We start from the raw sequence: 16,966 nt of genomic DNA on the forward strand, positions 1-16,966 counted from the left end.
TGTCCCAGTCTTATCTAGAGGTGGTAACGAGATCTAAAATTTAAATAGATCGAATTAGGATGAGACTTTATTTTTACTATTTTTTGAACTAAAATCAAGTAAGCCCTAAATTAATTAATTAAATTATAAAGAAATATTTGAATCGTGGTCTATTTATAGAATTTCTCTAAACGATCCTTTATCCATTTGAATACTTTAAATAATTAGTAAAACTAAAATATGTACAATATATTTGAGAGTATGACAAATATGTATATAAAAAAATAAAAATAAAAATGTCTCTAATATATGTATTTGAGTATAGAGTACGTGATTTAGAGAACGTTGTTGAAGAGAAAGAGATATAAAGGATAAAATCTTTTAGATTAAACTGTAAAGTACGAATGTAGAGTATACTCCATATTTATATGCTAGCACGGTGGTACGTTATACTCCATATATGCATAATATAAACGTTCGTGTTATGTTTCGATTTATTCTATGCTAGCACGGTGGTACGTTATACTCCATATCTATACTATTTATTAAGACAGCAAGGGGTAGGCTGCCCCATTCCCGGTTCTGCCATTTCCCATTCCCAATTCTGTCATTCATAGTGGATTCCCTGTTCTCAGCACACTCAAATCACTCAAATCCACGCGCCTCCATTCCCATCACGCAAACCATTCTTGTTCTGAATACTCTGCACGTCGACCATTTCATAGTGGATTCCCTGTTCTCAGCACACTCCTCCATTCCCATCACGCAAACCATTCTTGTTCTGAATACTCTACACGTCGAGGTCCACTTGACAGTCTCTCTCTTCCTTTGCCATTTCCCATTCCCGATTCTGCCATTCATAGTGGATTCCCTGTTCTCAGCACACTCCTCCATTCCCATCACGCAAACCATTCTTGTTCTGAATACTCTGCACGCCGAGGTCCACTTGACAGTCTCTCTCTTCCTTTTCATGTCGCAACTCAACGTTCTCTCGCGCAAAAAATTGCCGGGAGTAGAGATCGGCAAGAGCACTTAACCACAATTACTTCTTCTGAAGCAGCATAGCTTATAAGTTGGTACCGCAATTGTTGGCTGTCCAGTATGGTACTATATTTTGCAAGTTGTGACGACTACGGCAGCCCGCAGCTTATTTGGTGCGGCCCATGTCGCATGCCTAGCAGCCCGCACGCCTCTGGCCCCGGTCCAGCCTGCCGTTCGAGTCCACCTCTGCTGCTCTCCCTGCCCAGCAGGCCTCCCTCCACCTCTCCCTGCAAGCGCTCCCTCACATCGATCTCCCGAGACACGGCAGCGCCTTCCTCCTCACAACCGCTGCGCCATCTTCAGTCCATGCCCACACGCTCCCTCTCCACTACATCCACTCTGCCAGCTCTGCTCCTCCTTGCTCTCTAACACGCACGCTTGAAGACCGTGGAGGCCGGTGACAGAGTCGTCGTCTGGAAGACGGGAAGAGGAAAGTTTGGGGGAAGCACGCTTGGATGTTGATTGGTTTATGCTTTATCCAAAATGCCCTAAAGATTTTAATTTTTAATCAATCATTGTTGCTTGCAGAGACTGCGTCTCACGATTTGAAGCGATTTGTGTTGTTGAAGCTTTGATTAAGCAAGCTGTTTCTGTTCACTTTATACGAAGGTACAAATCTGAACGTTATGTAGGACATTTCAGCTTAATTACTACCAGTAAAGTATACTCATTCGACCAATCCAAATTTAACTAGATCGTAAATGAATGCCACAGCAGGCTTTCCATCAGAATCAACTAGGCATAGAATTCAGACCAAAGGAAAATAGCTTTCAGGCATGATAGAAGATTAAAACAAATTCCTCTACTGTCTAGCATATTTTGTGTTCAAGCAATGTCGTAGTTGGTAGTTGCAACATTGTTGCAATACGAGGAAACAAAGAAGGTTTTGTTTATAACAAGAATGTAAATATGAAGCAGTACATGACATTTAGTGGGTACAGACTTAAATTAGTACATGCTTCCCCTTCCTTTTTGTGAGCGCAATTACTTACAACTGCGACTTGTCTACCAAAGATTAAGTGATTAACATAGTATTGTTCTTCCCTGTTGTTTTCATTTTGACGCAATCCGTGGATTTAATACCAACAAAACCATTGGAGTACCTGTGTTCTATCAGTAACGAGTGAATATGGAAATTCACACCGATTATATGGTGAACTCATGTTTCTTTTTCTAATGCAAGGAAAACTGTAAAGTCTTCATTTTTCCCTTTCTTGACAGTATTTACGAACAAACCACCATTACAAACGAATATAAAAATGTATTGTTGTGTTCTACAAATGCTTACCGACAGTCTGAACAATGAAGATCAATGTGTTTTGTATTATTCTTTGAAATTGTTTCTGTTACTGATTAGTTAATGTATATAACACTTTGATGGTTATGTCTTCATCCATATTAATTTGTTTGATATTATTGAATACGAATGAATTAGTACTATTTCTAATAAGACTCGATCATCTAATGTGTGTTTATTAATACTTTTAAGCTTAATAATTTAATCCCAACTGCAAGTATGGTTTTTCTTTTGGAAACCCAAAAATAAAATAAAATGAGTGGTAGTTAAGAGGAAATGTATATTTTATTGGGATGGTCCTGCGAAGTGCGAAGATATAGGGACAGAGAGCGATTGCTGATGTGGTGTGAAAGTGGGATATAGAGGGCATAATTTAGGGGGGCACTGAAGACAGTCTAAGGCTGTCTCTAGCAACATCCTCTAAATTTCATCCCGTAAATGATTATTTTCCGTCATTTACAATTCTCTCTAAAAGATTCCATCCTCTACATTTTTTACATCTCTAGCAGCGTCCTCTGAATTACATCCTCTATATCAACATAATCAATGTTTTGGGCCATAAATGGGTCGTATAATTTCTGTTGTGGGTTTGCTCGTCGTTGACCTGCCATATTTCTTCTCACGAGATAGAAGGCAGCCCCAGTGTTCAACCATGTCCTCCTCCGCACATGGCCGACGTCGACCCTTCCCTGATCTGCGCCCATGGCTAGCGGCACCCCCCTGATTCGTGTCTGCTCTATTCTTGCCCCGTCCCAGACATGCATCGTGTGTCCGTCCTCACCCTGTCCTAGCTCTGAGCCCGTGGCCAACGTCGCCTCCATCAAGCTCAACATTCTTCACCAGATGTGGCTACGTCGCATGATGGAGGTCGACATTGTCGTGCTTGGAGACGTCGCGGGCAATGCCACCTCCATCTCCGCGCTCGATCTCTGAATCCCAAGTATCCGCTCGATCTCCTCTCTTTCCTCGTTCTAGCACCCTGTTTTACAAATTTCCGATGTCGTCAGCGTTGCGACTGAACCAAGTTGCTCCCCTCGGCAACATTGCTTCTTTGACCTCTAGAAGCTTCTGAGGTAGCGTAGGAGAGAACAAGAGGACGAGGCGCGCGCGTGAACAGTTGATAGCGAGCGGCCGCCACTCCGCCAAATGTTCGCATGCTATATTTTAGCAGAAGTTTTAGTGTTTCTTGTTGGAGCAATATTGGACATGTAAAACCTCTATATTTAGGGTACATGGTGTTTACAGTCTCTTGTTGGAGTGTCCCCACCACTTATTTAGCGGCTACAGGAGCACGCTACACGCCGCAGCGGTGCCCCCTATGGTGCATGTCAAATCATGGTAAGCTTCTCTCTCCCTCCAGATGAAGTTGGACTCTACCGAGCGGTCGCCAACTTCGTTGTCTCCCGCGTTCATGGCGAGGTTGGCAACAAATGGTATTCGAGCAACGCTCAAGGCGACGATAGTCTCCCCCGCCTCTCGGACTTTCCGAGGAGTTCCTGGAGTGCAGGGTATTCATCCCGCGTCACTATTGTCATCCTAAATCCTTACTGGCTTCCGCTCCATCCTTGAGTTACCCTCGGCATGCAGCGACGTCGGCGCTGATACTTGGGCACTCAACAACAGCAGGGCAATCCTAAACTCCATGTCTGCCTAAGTGGCTCTCCCACACGTGTCTCGCCAATCGCCTCACGCCCTTGCCTCCGGTCATTCGCACATCGACCGGCGACTCTATGTGTCATCCTCCTGCTCCCCTCCTACCCGGCTCCGACGTCTGCACTGTGCACCACATGAGGCTGGTGGGCAGCGGAAGCTAGCAGCCTAGCTTGAATGACCTAGATCATATGAAGAAGATGCCCCAGATGCTACTTGACTACAAGGTTTCTGTTTCTCAGGTGACTAAATACATCATGTGCTAATGTTAGCGATTCTTGTGTGGAAGTGAAATCGAGCCAATTTGAAGCCAGTATTGTTTAGGTGTATTATTTTTACTGGATTTAGGTTGAAGGTTAGTTTGTCTTCGTTTTAATTCTGCAAATACACATTGACAACCTAATGACTTTCTATTGTTCTAATATCAGACCAATAAACCTTATGTCGAAGAAAACTTTTTAATCTGTTATGAACGGTATCATCTTTGTGACCTCTTGTTTCCATTTCCCCTTGGATTCATATAATTAACTTTGGACACCAGAGCAATAGATTTGTCATCAAGTATTAGCATAATCTGTTATGTCTTGCTTGGTTCAGCCTCAAGAGGTTTTATGCATGTTCTTTTGTATTGCTTGGGTTGTTAACTTTTTGTATCCATTTGGTGTTGGTGAGGGTGGGATCTGTTATTCCTGAAGTAATGCAGAATCCATTCATTATGATCATAGTAGGATTATGGCTACACTGATTCTTTCTTCCTCGGTGGAGTACAATTGGTGGCCTTATATACATGATGTGGGCGTCATTTTTCTGATTGCCTCTGAATGCCTATATCCATTTTCTAGGTGAACATGGTATTTTTTATTTAGCCAATTGAATCATCTCCTGTCCTTTCAACAATTTGTATTTGTAATCATGTGCATATATTTATCCTCAATTTGAAATCGAACTCTGAAAATCAAATTGTCCTTCCTATTTGATGGTACAGGGTCATGCCTTCGGATAATGAAGGAGAAGATTTAGGAACACAATTGTCTCGGCTGTTAGGACTTGTGAGTACTCTACCCCTTATTGTCTCCCTATTGCTCCCAAGCCCCAAATATAATCGGGATCCATTTTGAGATTAGTTAAGCTAATGCAATTGGTAACATGTTCAAGGCAACTCATTTCTTCCAGTGATTCCCATCAATTAAATAGATGCAAGATGTGTGCACTATCAAAAGTGGATCACACTTGGACTCGAAAGATGCATATGTTACTGTCATGCATGTGAAGTTTGCAACAAAGAAAGGTGGGCGAATACAAATTTTTTTTGCCAAATTGTTTACAAAATATTTTTTTGTGCCTTTCATTTTTGTATTCATCGAAAACTGAAGTACAGCATAATTTGTTTTTGTATTATACAATTGCAGGAATAATTAAGATTATTTTATATGTAATTAAAGTTTATAAATAATTTGTATAATTTCGAATATTAACACATCAATGCCTATGCAATTTGTTTTGGAAAATAATCAATAGAAAATAAAATGAGTGGTAGTTGAAAGGAAATGTATATTTTATTTGGATGGTGGTTAAGACCAGGAACTTCACGAGTAGCATCCAGCATAACAAACAATACTATATTTCTGCAGTATAATTTAGTTGACTTGCTTTATTTGTTGTTAGGTGAACACCCATTGTGCAAAATCGATAGCTACATGAAATGTAGTGAACTAAAGTGGGTTCAGCTTGAAGGTACATGGTCTTTCATTTCCCAAATAACTATGATAGTGAAATAACGCTACAATCATCTGACAGGCGATCAACAGAAACTTCTCTTGTTATTCGACATAAAACGAAGGCAAGCATATTAACGCATTTAATGCCACACTCAGGTCGGTCTTTTAAAAAACATCAGTTTTTTAATATGATATCAGGGCCAACTTACAATGTTTGTTATACTTTTTTGCAGATTGATGTCATGTCCAAGTTCTTCAAGCTGATGATGGTAGGTGTTCTGCTTCACTTCTTTCTCATTGTTGAAGTTGTCCCAGGTTGTATTCACTCTTAGAACCCCTCTATTATTTATTTTTGAACAAAGCTTCCTTTTTTGTTACGTCCTAAAATGATATCAAGCAAGACCATTATTTCTGTGGGTTGAGTAAATCTAGATTTTTTACTTGGCATGATGAGACAATCTGGAGAATGTATACCAATTATGTTGTATGCCTTTTATATTTATCTACATTACCGAGTGTAGCATATTATTTGTTTCTATCTTAGTCAATTATTACTCATGCTATGGTATATTTTTCTTTTGCTTCTTGAAAATAATTTAACCTATGTTATTGAGTCATGTTATAACATATTATTCTTTTGCTTCTTGGAAATAATGTAACCATAGATTGTGCTTCAAAATTATTGTCGTCTTGACCATCACCATATGCACAACAGGAACAAGGTCTGCTACTCAGCTTGCATCAATGCTACAACACTAGCTCTTGTATATGCTAGGATTCCAATGCGAGACACTGTCACATCTTGTAGTGTTGTCTATTTGTGTTCTACTCCTTTGCTCCACAGGAACCTACCTAATTTTCATAACTTTAGCAGTAGTCTTATGGTAATAAAAGTCAAACAATAATAATGTATTGTGCTAGATCTGAATTACCTCGAAGACAGTGTTGGGGGTTCCGATGTCACTGTTGACATCATATCCAAATTTGTATCATTTTGTATGGTGTGATATATCTAGAAGCTCTAAGAATTTTTGTCTTGTGCAGGTCCTGCAATTAATGAATGATTTGAACCAAAGTGTTCGAAATGTTGTTCTCTTGTATTGAGGTTAGTTAATTCCATATTTGATACTATATAGGCCTACTTTAGCTGACATTTTGCTTTTTCCACACCCATGATGACGGGTATGATCTCTATTTCTATTGATCTTGTTCAATTTCTCAATAGTTACATCCTACATTTACAACCTAGAGAGATTGAAAATTTTTTATAGCAACATCTTAATTATTAAAACTCTCTGTTGTTTGCTCCACCACGAGCTTCCAGTGCACTTTCTCTCTCTATCTCGTGTGATCAGGTTGTTAAGATATGCATCTACTCATATTTTAATTTTTAGCAGATATGTATCTAAATTTTCTTGTGTTTTAATACAGGCTTACTGTGTGCTTGAGGTTCTTCGACCTCTCTATGAATCCCCTAAGATACCGGCACAAAAGATAACTGTTGCGATATGTGTCATTGATCAATTTCGTTGTTACTAGGAGTTTAAGGTAAAAGACATATGGCATATGATGACTTGTGGACATGTTATTAATGGAATGTACTGTTATATATATTGAGTATCTGTTTGAATTGTAAGGCCTTGTGATATTTCCTAAAGATTTGTATAAGTTTGTAATTTGTTGTGATAGTCTTAGTATTTAAATTATGCAATTGATATGACATTATTAAAATCATATATAGAAGTCTGTATAGTACTAATGGTTGAAATGTAGTGGTGAAATAGCTACATAAAAATAATAAAATTTATGTATAACTAGGATCACAAATGGATTACGAAATCTTTTTCTTATAACATACATTTGTATATAAATTATCATGCTATTATATGTTTCCGTTGCAACGCACGGGCACTCACCTAGTTTATATTATTAACAAAAATGCGTTTATATTATGCAACTGCACAAGCACAGAAATTGGCATTCGGAATTCTCGGCACCATCCTACTACTACTTCCATCCCACAAGTCGTCGGCCAAGCCACGCGGCCACGGACACAAAATATCTCTTTTTTTTTTCTAACACACGCCGGCGCCGTTGACTGCGTCACTGCTTACAAACGCCAACGTGTGCAAGGCAAGGCTGCAAGCACACTATCGCAGACAAGAATCACTCGCGTTCGGCCAACTTCTTGGCCCCGTGCGGCCATGTCCATCCCATCCATGTCGAGCTCGAGCCCCTCCGTGGGGAGCCCTTTGCCGCCGGCGCGCGACGGCGGGCCGGGCCCGTTCGTGTGGCGGCAGAAGGAGCAGCCGCAGCCGCAGCCGCAGCCGCAGCATCCGGACTACAGCTTCACCGGCCGCGTCCTGCTCACGGCCGTCGTCATACTCGCCATACTCACCGTCGTCTTCGTCCTCATCCGCCTGCTCCTGTACCAGTTCGTGGCGCGCGGACGGGGCCGCCTGGCCGTGGGCGTCCGCCGCTCCTTCGGCTCCTTCGCCAGGAGGAGCGCCCGCCACGGGCTCGCCGCGTCCGCGCTCGCCGCGCTGCCGGTCGCCACGTACCGCGTCCGCGGGGCGGACGACGACGGGCCTAGCTCCGCCTCCGACGGCGCCGGGACCGGGACGGCGGACTGCGCGGTGTGTCTGTCGGAGCTCGCGGACGGCGAGAAGGTGCGCGCGCTCCCGGGCTGCAGCCACGTCTTCCACGTCGATTGCATCGACGCGTGGCTGCGGTCCCGGACCACGTGCCCGGTGTGCCGGGCCGAGGTGCGGCCCAAGGCGACGGCGGACACGCGCCCCTCGCCGCCTCCGGCGTTGATCGATGCCGCTGGGGGCACGTTGGTCGTGACCGTGGTAGGCGGCGCCGCGGAGACCGGGGACGCACACCGCACGTCCGTGCTGGGCTCCGGTCAACCGGCCGGTGCCGTTGGGTAGGTAGGCAAAAACGACGTTGCGACTCCTTAGCACATAGTGTATTATACTATACATCATAATACATGTAATTAGAAACATTGTGTACTACTTTATCTTCTGTAATTCTGTGAAGATGACACCTTAGCATCTCCAACAAAAATAATTATCCTTCGCCTCAGAAAAAAGTATACACAGAGGTTGTCTTGGGATCGCCAACATTATCTAAAACGTCGCTACATGACAAAGAATAAGATATAAAAAGAAAAATAGATAGTAGATATATTTTTATTAATTGGATGCTAGATACATCAATTGGTCGTGATCCTCTCGTGTAAAAAGAGGAGTGGTCTTATCTCAATAGAAAACAATTATAAAACACATTTGACAAGTTTTCAATGCCAAAAACCAATTTTAAAATAAATCGGTTTGAAAACAACAAAAGTCGGTCTATACATAATTTCCTTATCTTTAAAGCGGAACGGAAACGGCGTCTATAACATTGTCCACGTCGGCTCAAATTTTTCTAGACGTCGGATTTCTAATCAACGGCTACATACGCATCGAGAACCTCCTTGTTCTGTACGCTCCTCGATCCTTCTGGTCGGTACTACGTCTCGTCGCCTCCTTTCGCCCCAGCGCTGCAGGTCATCTTGGTCCTCGCTACCCGCCGCCGCCAGGGGGTACCGCGCGCGCGTCGAGGCCGAGCTCTCCGGGATCTGCACGGGGATCCTGCGCCTCCTCGACGGGCGCCTCGTGCCAGCGGCGGCGGCCGTGGACGCCAGGGTCTTCTACCTCAAGATGGAGGACTACCACTGCTACCTCGCCGAGTTCAAGACCGGCGCCGAGCGCAAGGACGCCTACTCGCCTCGTCTTCTCCAATCTCCACACACACTCTCACTGCGCAAAGCGAGCAGGCGGGCGGGCAACCAACCAACCAACCCCACTCGCCTCCCTCTCCCTCGCCGTTGCCGCCGAGCACCGCGCCGCGGGTTCCCCGTCGCCATGGAGAGCGCCCACAAGATCGGAGGCGGGAGCGTGCCCGGTAAGTCCCCCGCCGTCGGCACTGTGAAAAGATGCGTTTCTTTTTTTCTCTGTCGTCCCCCCGTGCCTGCTTGTGGACGTGACATGTGACGGCGCGGTGGTTTCTCGCGCAGGAGCGGGAGCCGGAGGGGAGGGCGTCCTGTGCCACGCGTGCGGGTACCAGTACCCGAACGGGCACCCGAGCGCCAAGCAGCGGCGCGCGCACCGGAAGCACTGCGGCAAGCCGGCGTCCGCCGCGGCGGCGGCGGAGGGCTCCGGGGAGCGCGAAGCCAGCGAGCTGCTTCTAGGTACCGTGGGTTCCGTGCCTCCGTCAAGGAGCTACCGCGGTGCCGCCCACACATCCCATCAGGCTCGCCCTCGCCCTCAACTTCTCTGTCTTCTACTACGAGATCCTCAGCTCGCCGGACCGTGCCTGCTCGCTGGCCAAACAGGTTCCCCTTCTCCCCTTCTCCTGGTGATTTGAGGGATGACATGCTGTTTTATGATTGGGTTAATTGTGTCTGTGCCATTATAATTTTCTATGTTTTGATATATGCCACTAAACTTTTTAAGGTTGCAAAAGTGCCATTAAACTTTTAATTAAGTCTGAAATAGACCATTGTCTACGGTTTAGTCTCAAACAGACCTACCCACCAGTATATTTTCGTATTTCTCTTTCTACCCTTGCCCTTGCTTTTACGAACACGACACCGGTTTTGCTATTTTTATTCAGAAACAGAAGATTTTTGCTATGGTCACTATTGGTTATTCTATTGTGGACAGTTCATGATTTGTACATGTGTGTTGCAATTTTGGTTCCTAGTTCTGCTCAGATGGTAGCATGTTACTCTGTTGGACTGTTTCTTCACAAGATTTCACTAGGCGTTGCTCACCAGCAGGGCTCTGACGATTTGGGTAACAGCAAAACAACAATCATGTTGAAGAAGACGTGATGCATTCGTAACAGTAATCGTGTTCGTAACTGGTGAGACCCAAAGAGAAGTGATGCCTTCGTAACAGCAAAATAACAATTGTGTTCGGCAATGATACAAAGGGAAATACGAAAAATACATGTATAGTGGTGGGTCTGTTTGGAACTAAACCGTAGACAATGGTTTATTTTAGATTTGATTAAAAGTTTAATGGCATATTTGCAAGCTTAAAAAGTTTAGTGGCACATATCAAAACATAGAAAATTATAATGGCACATACCCAATTAACCTTTATGATTTGAGGGCTTTGGTTCCAGGCATTCGACGAAGCTATTTCAGAGCTGGATAGTCTTGGGGAAGAGTCGTACAAGGATAGCACCCTCATCATGCAGCTTCTTCGTGACAACCTCACCTTGTGGACTTCTGACATGCAGGTAAACACTTGGAATTATGCTGTCATGTCAGTACGTAAGTGATGCTAATCATGCTATGTATCAGGAGGATGGTGGCGATGAAATGCGGGACCAGTACAGGATCATTTACATGTATAGGAACATTCAATTTGTACGATAAACACAGTTAGACTCATATACTCTGCCTTTAAAGTAGATATGAAGTGACTCATACAGGCAAAGATTTTATTATCCAAAATCTAGATTCTAGAGATCTGGATTCTAGAATTCCGCAGGAATCACCCTCCGCGGCGAGTGCCAGCGTGTCATGCTCGCAGAGTAAACTGTGCAAAAAAAAGGGTCCAGATTACTGCAAAATGGAAGGTATGCATCCTCATTGGAAAAAAAATATTTACTGAACATTTATAATTTACAATTCAGATTTAAAAATATATCCGACTATAAGTAATTATAGTCCCATTTATTCCCACATCTGCCTTCTTTCCACATGCACTTTGTAGCCTTTACGAGCAGTGTTTTGACCTTATTTAATCTACTTACATAATTATCTGATATGAACAGCACCTGTACTCCGTACTCTACCTTGCAAATACTCATTTATATTTATTTGTGACCTATAGTTCTTCTGTGCACATGTGTCATACAGATTTCTGACATTTAACAGCCAGCACGCCACGCTCGCTGAGTAAACTGTGCAAAAAACATGTTCAGATTACTGCAAAATGGAAGGTATGCATCCTCATTGAAAAATATTTACTGAACATTTGTAATTTACAATTCAGGTTTAAAATTATATCTGACCATGAGTAATTATAGTCCCATTAGTTGATACCAAACAGTTTCAGTTTCTAAGGATCTTCCAAAAATCCTATTTGCCTTCTATTCCTAGAAGACTGTTGCCAAACAAACATAAGCAATTAATGCTACATGCCTGTATCTAGATATGTTGCAACATACAACTCATCTATAAACTCTCAAAAAACGCAGGTTCAGGACTCAGACTGCATATGGCACTATCAAAACCTGTTTACACGATGTTATGATGTCAAGTTCCAAATGGAGCATGTTAGCCCAAATAAGAAAAGAAAACTTAAGTGATCTAGTACCAACTTAATTCAGAACACGTAAAAAAAGTTGAATATCTTACTACATTTCTACCTTGTGATTCGTTCATTAAATTTGTCATGAAGATCATACTAATGTGTGCTAAGCCCCTTTGAACTACCTCGTGTCGAAGCACGCCATGTGCATAGAGAATTTCTGAACCAGCAAAGATCATCAACAGGTATTTTAGTAAATATATGGCTATAATGGTGTGCGCCAGAAAAGAAAATTGTATTAGGTGCGGGCACACCCTCTCAACGGCATGTCATTTTGCATTGCAGCCACTTCGATCTGGATTTACTTAAAACGCTAAAAGGTACATATCATTCTATCACTTTTTTATCCAACATATTCCCTTTCTATTCTACCTACAATTCTCTACCTGCTTAGATGGTTTCCTGTAAGTTTGTTGGTATCTCATTGCAGTCAACATATTTCCATCGTGCTTTATGTGGAGTTAGTCTACGAAGAGATTTGGCTAATCAAAGGCACAGCAGGCTGAGATCCAGTCAATTAAGGTTTTGTCTCACCTCGATTGAAGACAAGACTTTTTTATGCACTGAGGTTTCTCTCAGTTTTGCTGTAGAAATATTTATCATGCATCCTATATTATTTGGTTACTTTATGACCAAGGTAAGTAAGCTTTGGACTATGCTGATTCTATAAATACCCTTGTATGAATGCTTGACACGGAGAACGTCTTGCTCTATCAGAAGGTACCAGCTTTAAATCAAAAAACCAAATTTCTAAGAAAAAAAACCGGACGGTAACCTTATCCATCAGCTTTAGTAATTTATGTGTTTATCTTACTTGCACCAAGAACTATACTGGAGGCTATGAAACTATGGATGTTGTTTTTGTGACACGTAAATGATATTAACTTGCACATATACTTAAGAAATGCAATGCACCTCTTATTTATATTTCATGTGAATTATGAACTGAATCAAGACATTGCAAAATTATAAAAAAACACGTGCCACTATGCGCGCATGGGCGCGCGCAAACCACTAGTACATCTATTAAAGCCGAATTGATTAGGTATCATGAGGACAGCCCGCCAACGTATCCATGACAGTAGGAAGCCGGTCTCACAAGGTCCGAAAGACGGTCTAATCGATTTTGCACTACTTAGTCGGATTTTAAAGATGACCTAACCGATTTGAATGACTCGACTGAGTCGGTTTCGGAAAAGTCGACCTAGTTGACTTCATGCAGGGACAACACCCTTCTTTATTTTATTTTGAATGTCAAGCGTATCCTCTCTGTTTTTATCTGTTTTTAGATGAAACTTATGTGAATCTAAAAATTCTAAATAGTGACCATGTCCAAGTCTAACCTAGCATTTAAGAGCGACACACACATCGACCATATTTATTCTAAGGACTATACAAACATCGTACATAGTTTAATGTTTAGAAGGCACAACAGGAGTTTTGGCAAACACTTGAATTTTTTTTGCAGATATGTTTTGTTGATTGCTCTCGGGAGACTATCACTTTACAACATCTCTAGCATATATAAATCTCTAAATATGTCTTTGATCAATTTATAAGATCCCTCCTAACTTGTTGAGCAATTAAAAACCGTATTTGTCTTTAATCCAATTAATAGTATGGCTTTTTACACTATATATTTAACTTGAAAAAACTTGCTTTTGACTTTATTATTGTTTATTGTGGAAACCTAAGCCTTGTTCTTCTACATACCTCTAAAAGCCTTAAAATTAATTTTAGTCTATTATGTCATTGGTGTTCTCCATCATCATATTGTGACACATAACAATATATAACACATTTTCTTAGCAAGTCTATACACGTCAAAATTTACTTAGGTGGGTATCATGCCTCTGGCCTATATACAAGCCCAAAAGGAATAACTTTAGTAGCACCATAGATAGACACATGACATGCCCATTGTCGGGGAAAGATCCTCGGGCCTCTGAGGCCCACCGGTTAGAGAGAGCATTGGGGAAAGACATCTGGACTACCAAGGCATATTGATCAGCAGAAGGGTAATGGAATCATCTACCCTGGAAGCGTTCGCTCCCAGATGAGCCCTGAGTCACCGAGTTTGGGTCAGGCAAGGCGGAGTCAGAGGGGGGCGGGCGAACTAGAAAAGCCATTCGAGTGCATTCCTCGCCTGGCCCGATAAGTAGTGGCAACAGTGGGTATTTTCTTCTAAAATTGCCATGATTAGTGAGTCTTTCTAAAAACTCAAATAAGCACCTCATAAACATATTATGAGACTATGATAATATGGCCTTCGGATTACTCCTATATAAGCTAGATTATATAATCTAGACATTGGTTGTTATATTGGCAGGGCCGAGTCCCATGCACGTGCGACAAGTACGACCACACAGGGCCCAAAATTCTGAGAGGTCTAAAAAACTTCTTATCTCAATAATATATATCAATAAGCAGACTAACATTACACCATCTAAGTTGAACTCAGTTAGCAGCTAGACTGTTGCTCTTCAAACACATCTATTAATATGTATGTTTATTTATATGCTCTATTACAATATAATTTCGTAAAAACGGATAGATTTAATATAAATAGTTATAAGAGTTATCTAGTAAATCTTTTGTAATTCAGAATACATGAATTCTTTTACAATGTAATTTCGATTATATTTTTTCTATAAAATAGGGCCTCTTTTGAAGTTTAGTACAAAGCCTCTAAATTTACCGGCCCGCCCCCTGTATATTGGCTGTCTACAAAGACACTTCTGGAAAGAACCACGTCACTATATATATTTAATACCAGCCGTGCGATCTGTGTTCAGCGGCTGACGTTCATGTTGCACCTAAACGCGTGATGGGAGGGCCACATCGCCCTTACGTGAGGTGATGCCATTTTTTCATTACCTTTTAATTTCCCAGCCTATTCGTAAGTCCTTTCACCTTCTAGAATCAACGAAGAAAAAAAAAACTTTGATCGATAGAACGCATCAGATAGCGATAGGGTTTCCAACATCTTTTTTACCATGATAAATATTTTCGCTTAGTACATTTCTCATAAAAAAAAAGTTGAACATCACAGGCTCATACAATTATCTGGACTAGCGCACAGCCTGAGCTATGCAAATTAATAGGATATTCGTTCTTAAATTTTCTAGCATTTTTGAAACTCAAACACACACGAGAAAAAATTCCTCAACAAAAAAAAAATAAGATCTTGTATTTTTCATAACTTTAACATAAACATTTGTAACTGATGTTGTGGACGTCTTAATGCAATACATAGCTATTGTATTTTGTACCAAGTCCATTATGTTCCAAGGACATCTGCAGCAACAAACGACCCCTTTTGCAATCAGATTTGCTAAAGACGTACTTATGCTGATATAATGCCGCTATGAATATGTTGAATTGATATCTTGTTAGCATATTTTCTATAATCCTATTTGTGCCTATTTCTATAAGCCTACACACGTTACATTATCAGTATACAGCCAAATTCTCACATGTATATACTTTTACTTATCAACTATTTTCTGTTTATTTTATATTTACAAACTTACAATATGAGCTTTATATTAACTCATATATAATATTTATATAGAAACTAAAAATCTGCAATTGAACTTGATACCGCACCCGTAAGGCGCGCGACATCCACTGGTATTGTTAAGTTTTTGCTGATCGAGGCGAGCTGGCGTTGTGATGATGATGAGCGGGGCCGGACGCTAGGAAGGAGACGGGGTTAGATGACGTCGCGCATCAGGAAGAGGCGACGTCGGGAATGGGGTATTATGGCGAAAGCCCAGACGACGTCAAAAAGAATAGAGCCATATAGGTAGATGTGAGGACTAAATCGAGACAGAGGACGGGAGTCAGAAGAACTTAACCGATCCGACAATAAGACCTAGACAAGACTGTTTTGGCCCACCCAAGAACTTAAAAATTGAGGGGGCCATGACCAACTTTTCCCCTGTTCGTCCGCCCTAACCCCAACCTATGTTTGGTTTGACGCCTACCAACACAGATGTTCATAAAATCGAAGAAGTACCGAAGATGGTCGTCCTTAACCGTTACAAAAACACAGGTTGTCCTTAACTAGCTCCTTCCGAGAGGAGCACTACCAAGGAGGGCGACTCATGGTGTATATGGTTGTGGGTGGTTCTCCGTATCAGAGTAGCAATAAAACAACATGTAGAGAGAACTTAATCCTTACGCGGATCAAGTAGAAAGACACACTTATATTGATGCTTCAACAAGGACTAGTGGAGAGTGTTGATTCTTTGATACATCGAGACACTTCTAATCCTTACTTTTCTTTAAGTGTTTACTTTTCATAAATTACATTCAAGTATTTACATTATTAGAATTATCATGCTAGCATAGTATGAGAACCTATGATGTAATAATCTTGTTTGTATGGTAGAAACATTTTTAGCCACAAACCATAAATTGGACTCATTAATAAGCTTTAGCTTGTGCAAGAGATTTTAGAGAAGCCTAATTTACTTGTTTTTTAGGCATCTCGATACTTTTACAACACGTATAAGTTCTAACAAATACTTAACACGACATATTTTATAGAAATTTTAATAAAACTAATTTTGCAGCAGCATAGCGAATCTGATGAAACTAATTTTAACCTGCATATATATATCAGTGTAGTTTTTATTGATTTAATTAAAGTTAGACTACCTTGGCTTACGATAAAGTTAAATATAAATCGAGCAACAATTTAAAACAAAGTGAGTACAAACCGTGTGGTCTTTCCATGGATGCAGGCTTTACGTAATAATTGTATACAAGAAAAAACAAATTATCGTCGTATTCGTATCATTGGTACGGCAGCAGATCAGCTGGTAAGAAAATAAACATTGATTGACATTGGCACTGCTTGTGTAAGGCCAGGCCTGAAGGCACACGATCACTTTTTT

General features: G+C 41.5%; 2 protein-coding genes and 1 long non-coding RNA gene across 9 annotated transcripts; all 3 read left to right on the forward strand.

Annotated features, from left to right (window-relative positions):
* Positions 1–1,172: 1,172 nt before the first annotated feature.
* Positions 1,173–7,316, forward strand: LOC103649583 (uncharacterized). Of its 7 annotated transcripts, none has more exons than XR_002268526.1 (8): positions 1,173–1,629; positions 4,693–4,809; positions 4,953–5,016; positions 5,123–5,255; positions 5,633–5,701; positions 5,765–5,841; positions 5,919–6,790; positions 7,117–7,316. It is a non-coding gene; the product is annotated as an uncharacterized lncRNA (long non-coding RNA). The 7 variants fall into 7 exon arrangements; XR_002268524.1 differs by having other exon boundaries at positions 5,141–5,255; XR_002268523.1 differs by having other exon boundaries at positions 5,162–5,255.
* A 274-nt stretch (positions 7,317–7,590) lies between these two features.
* LOC103649584 (RING-H2 finger protein ATL39-like) lies at positions 7,591–8,787 on the forward strand. The gene has a single exon (XM_008675319.3). The coding sequence runs from the start codon at positions 7,890–7,892 to the stop codon at positions 8,616–8,618; it is 729 nt and encodes a 242-aa protein (XP_008673541.1). The 5' UTR covers positions 7,591–7,889; the 3' UTR covers positions 8,619–8,787.
* A 106-nt stretch (positions 8,788–8,893) lies between these two features.
* Positions 8,894–11,129, forward strand: LOC103651716 (14-3-3-like protein GF14-A). Its single transcript, XM_008677418.1, has 5 exons — positions 8,894–8,928; positions 9,242–9,519; positions 9,954–10,069; positions 10,867–10,983; positions 11,048–11,129. Exons 1-5 carry the CDS (start codon positions 8,894–8,896, stop codon positions 11,120–11,122), a joined length of 621 nt encoding a protein of 206 aa, XP_008675640.1. The 3' UTR covers positions 11,123–11,129.
* Positions 11,130–16,966: the final 5,837 nt, after the last annotated feature.

This window comes from Zea mays, chromosome 3 (assembly GCF_902167145.1).
Source record: "Zea mays cultivar B73 chromosome 3, Zm-B73-REFERENCE-NAM-5.0, whole genome shotgun sequence".
In the NCBI taxonomy this organism is placed as follows: Eukaryota; Viridiplantae; Streptophyta; class Magnoliopsida; order Poales; family Poaceae; genus Zea; species Zea mays.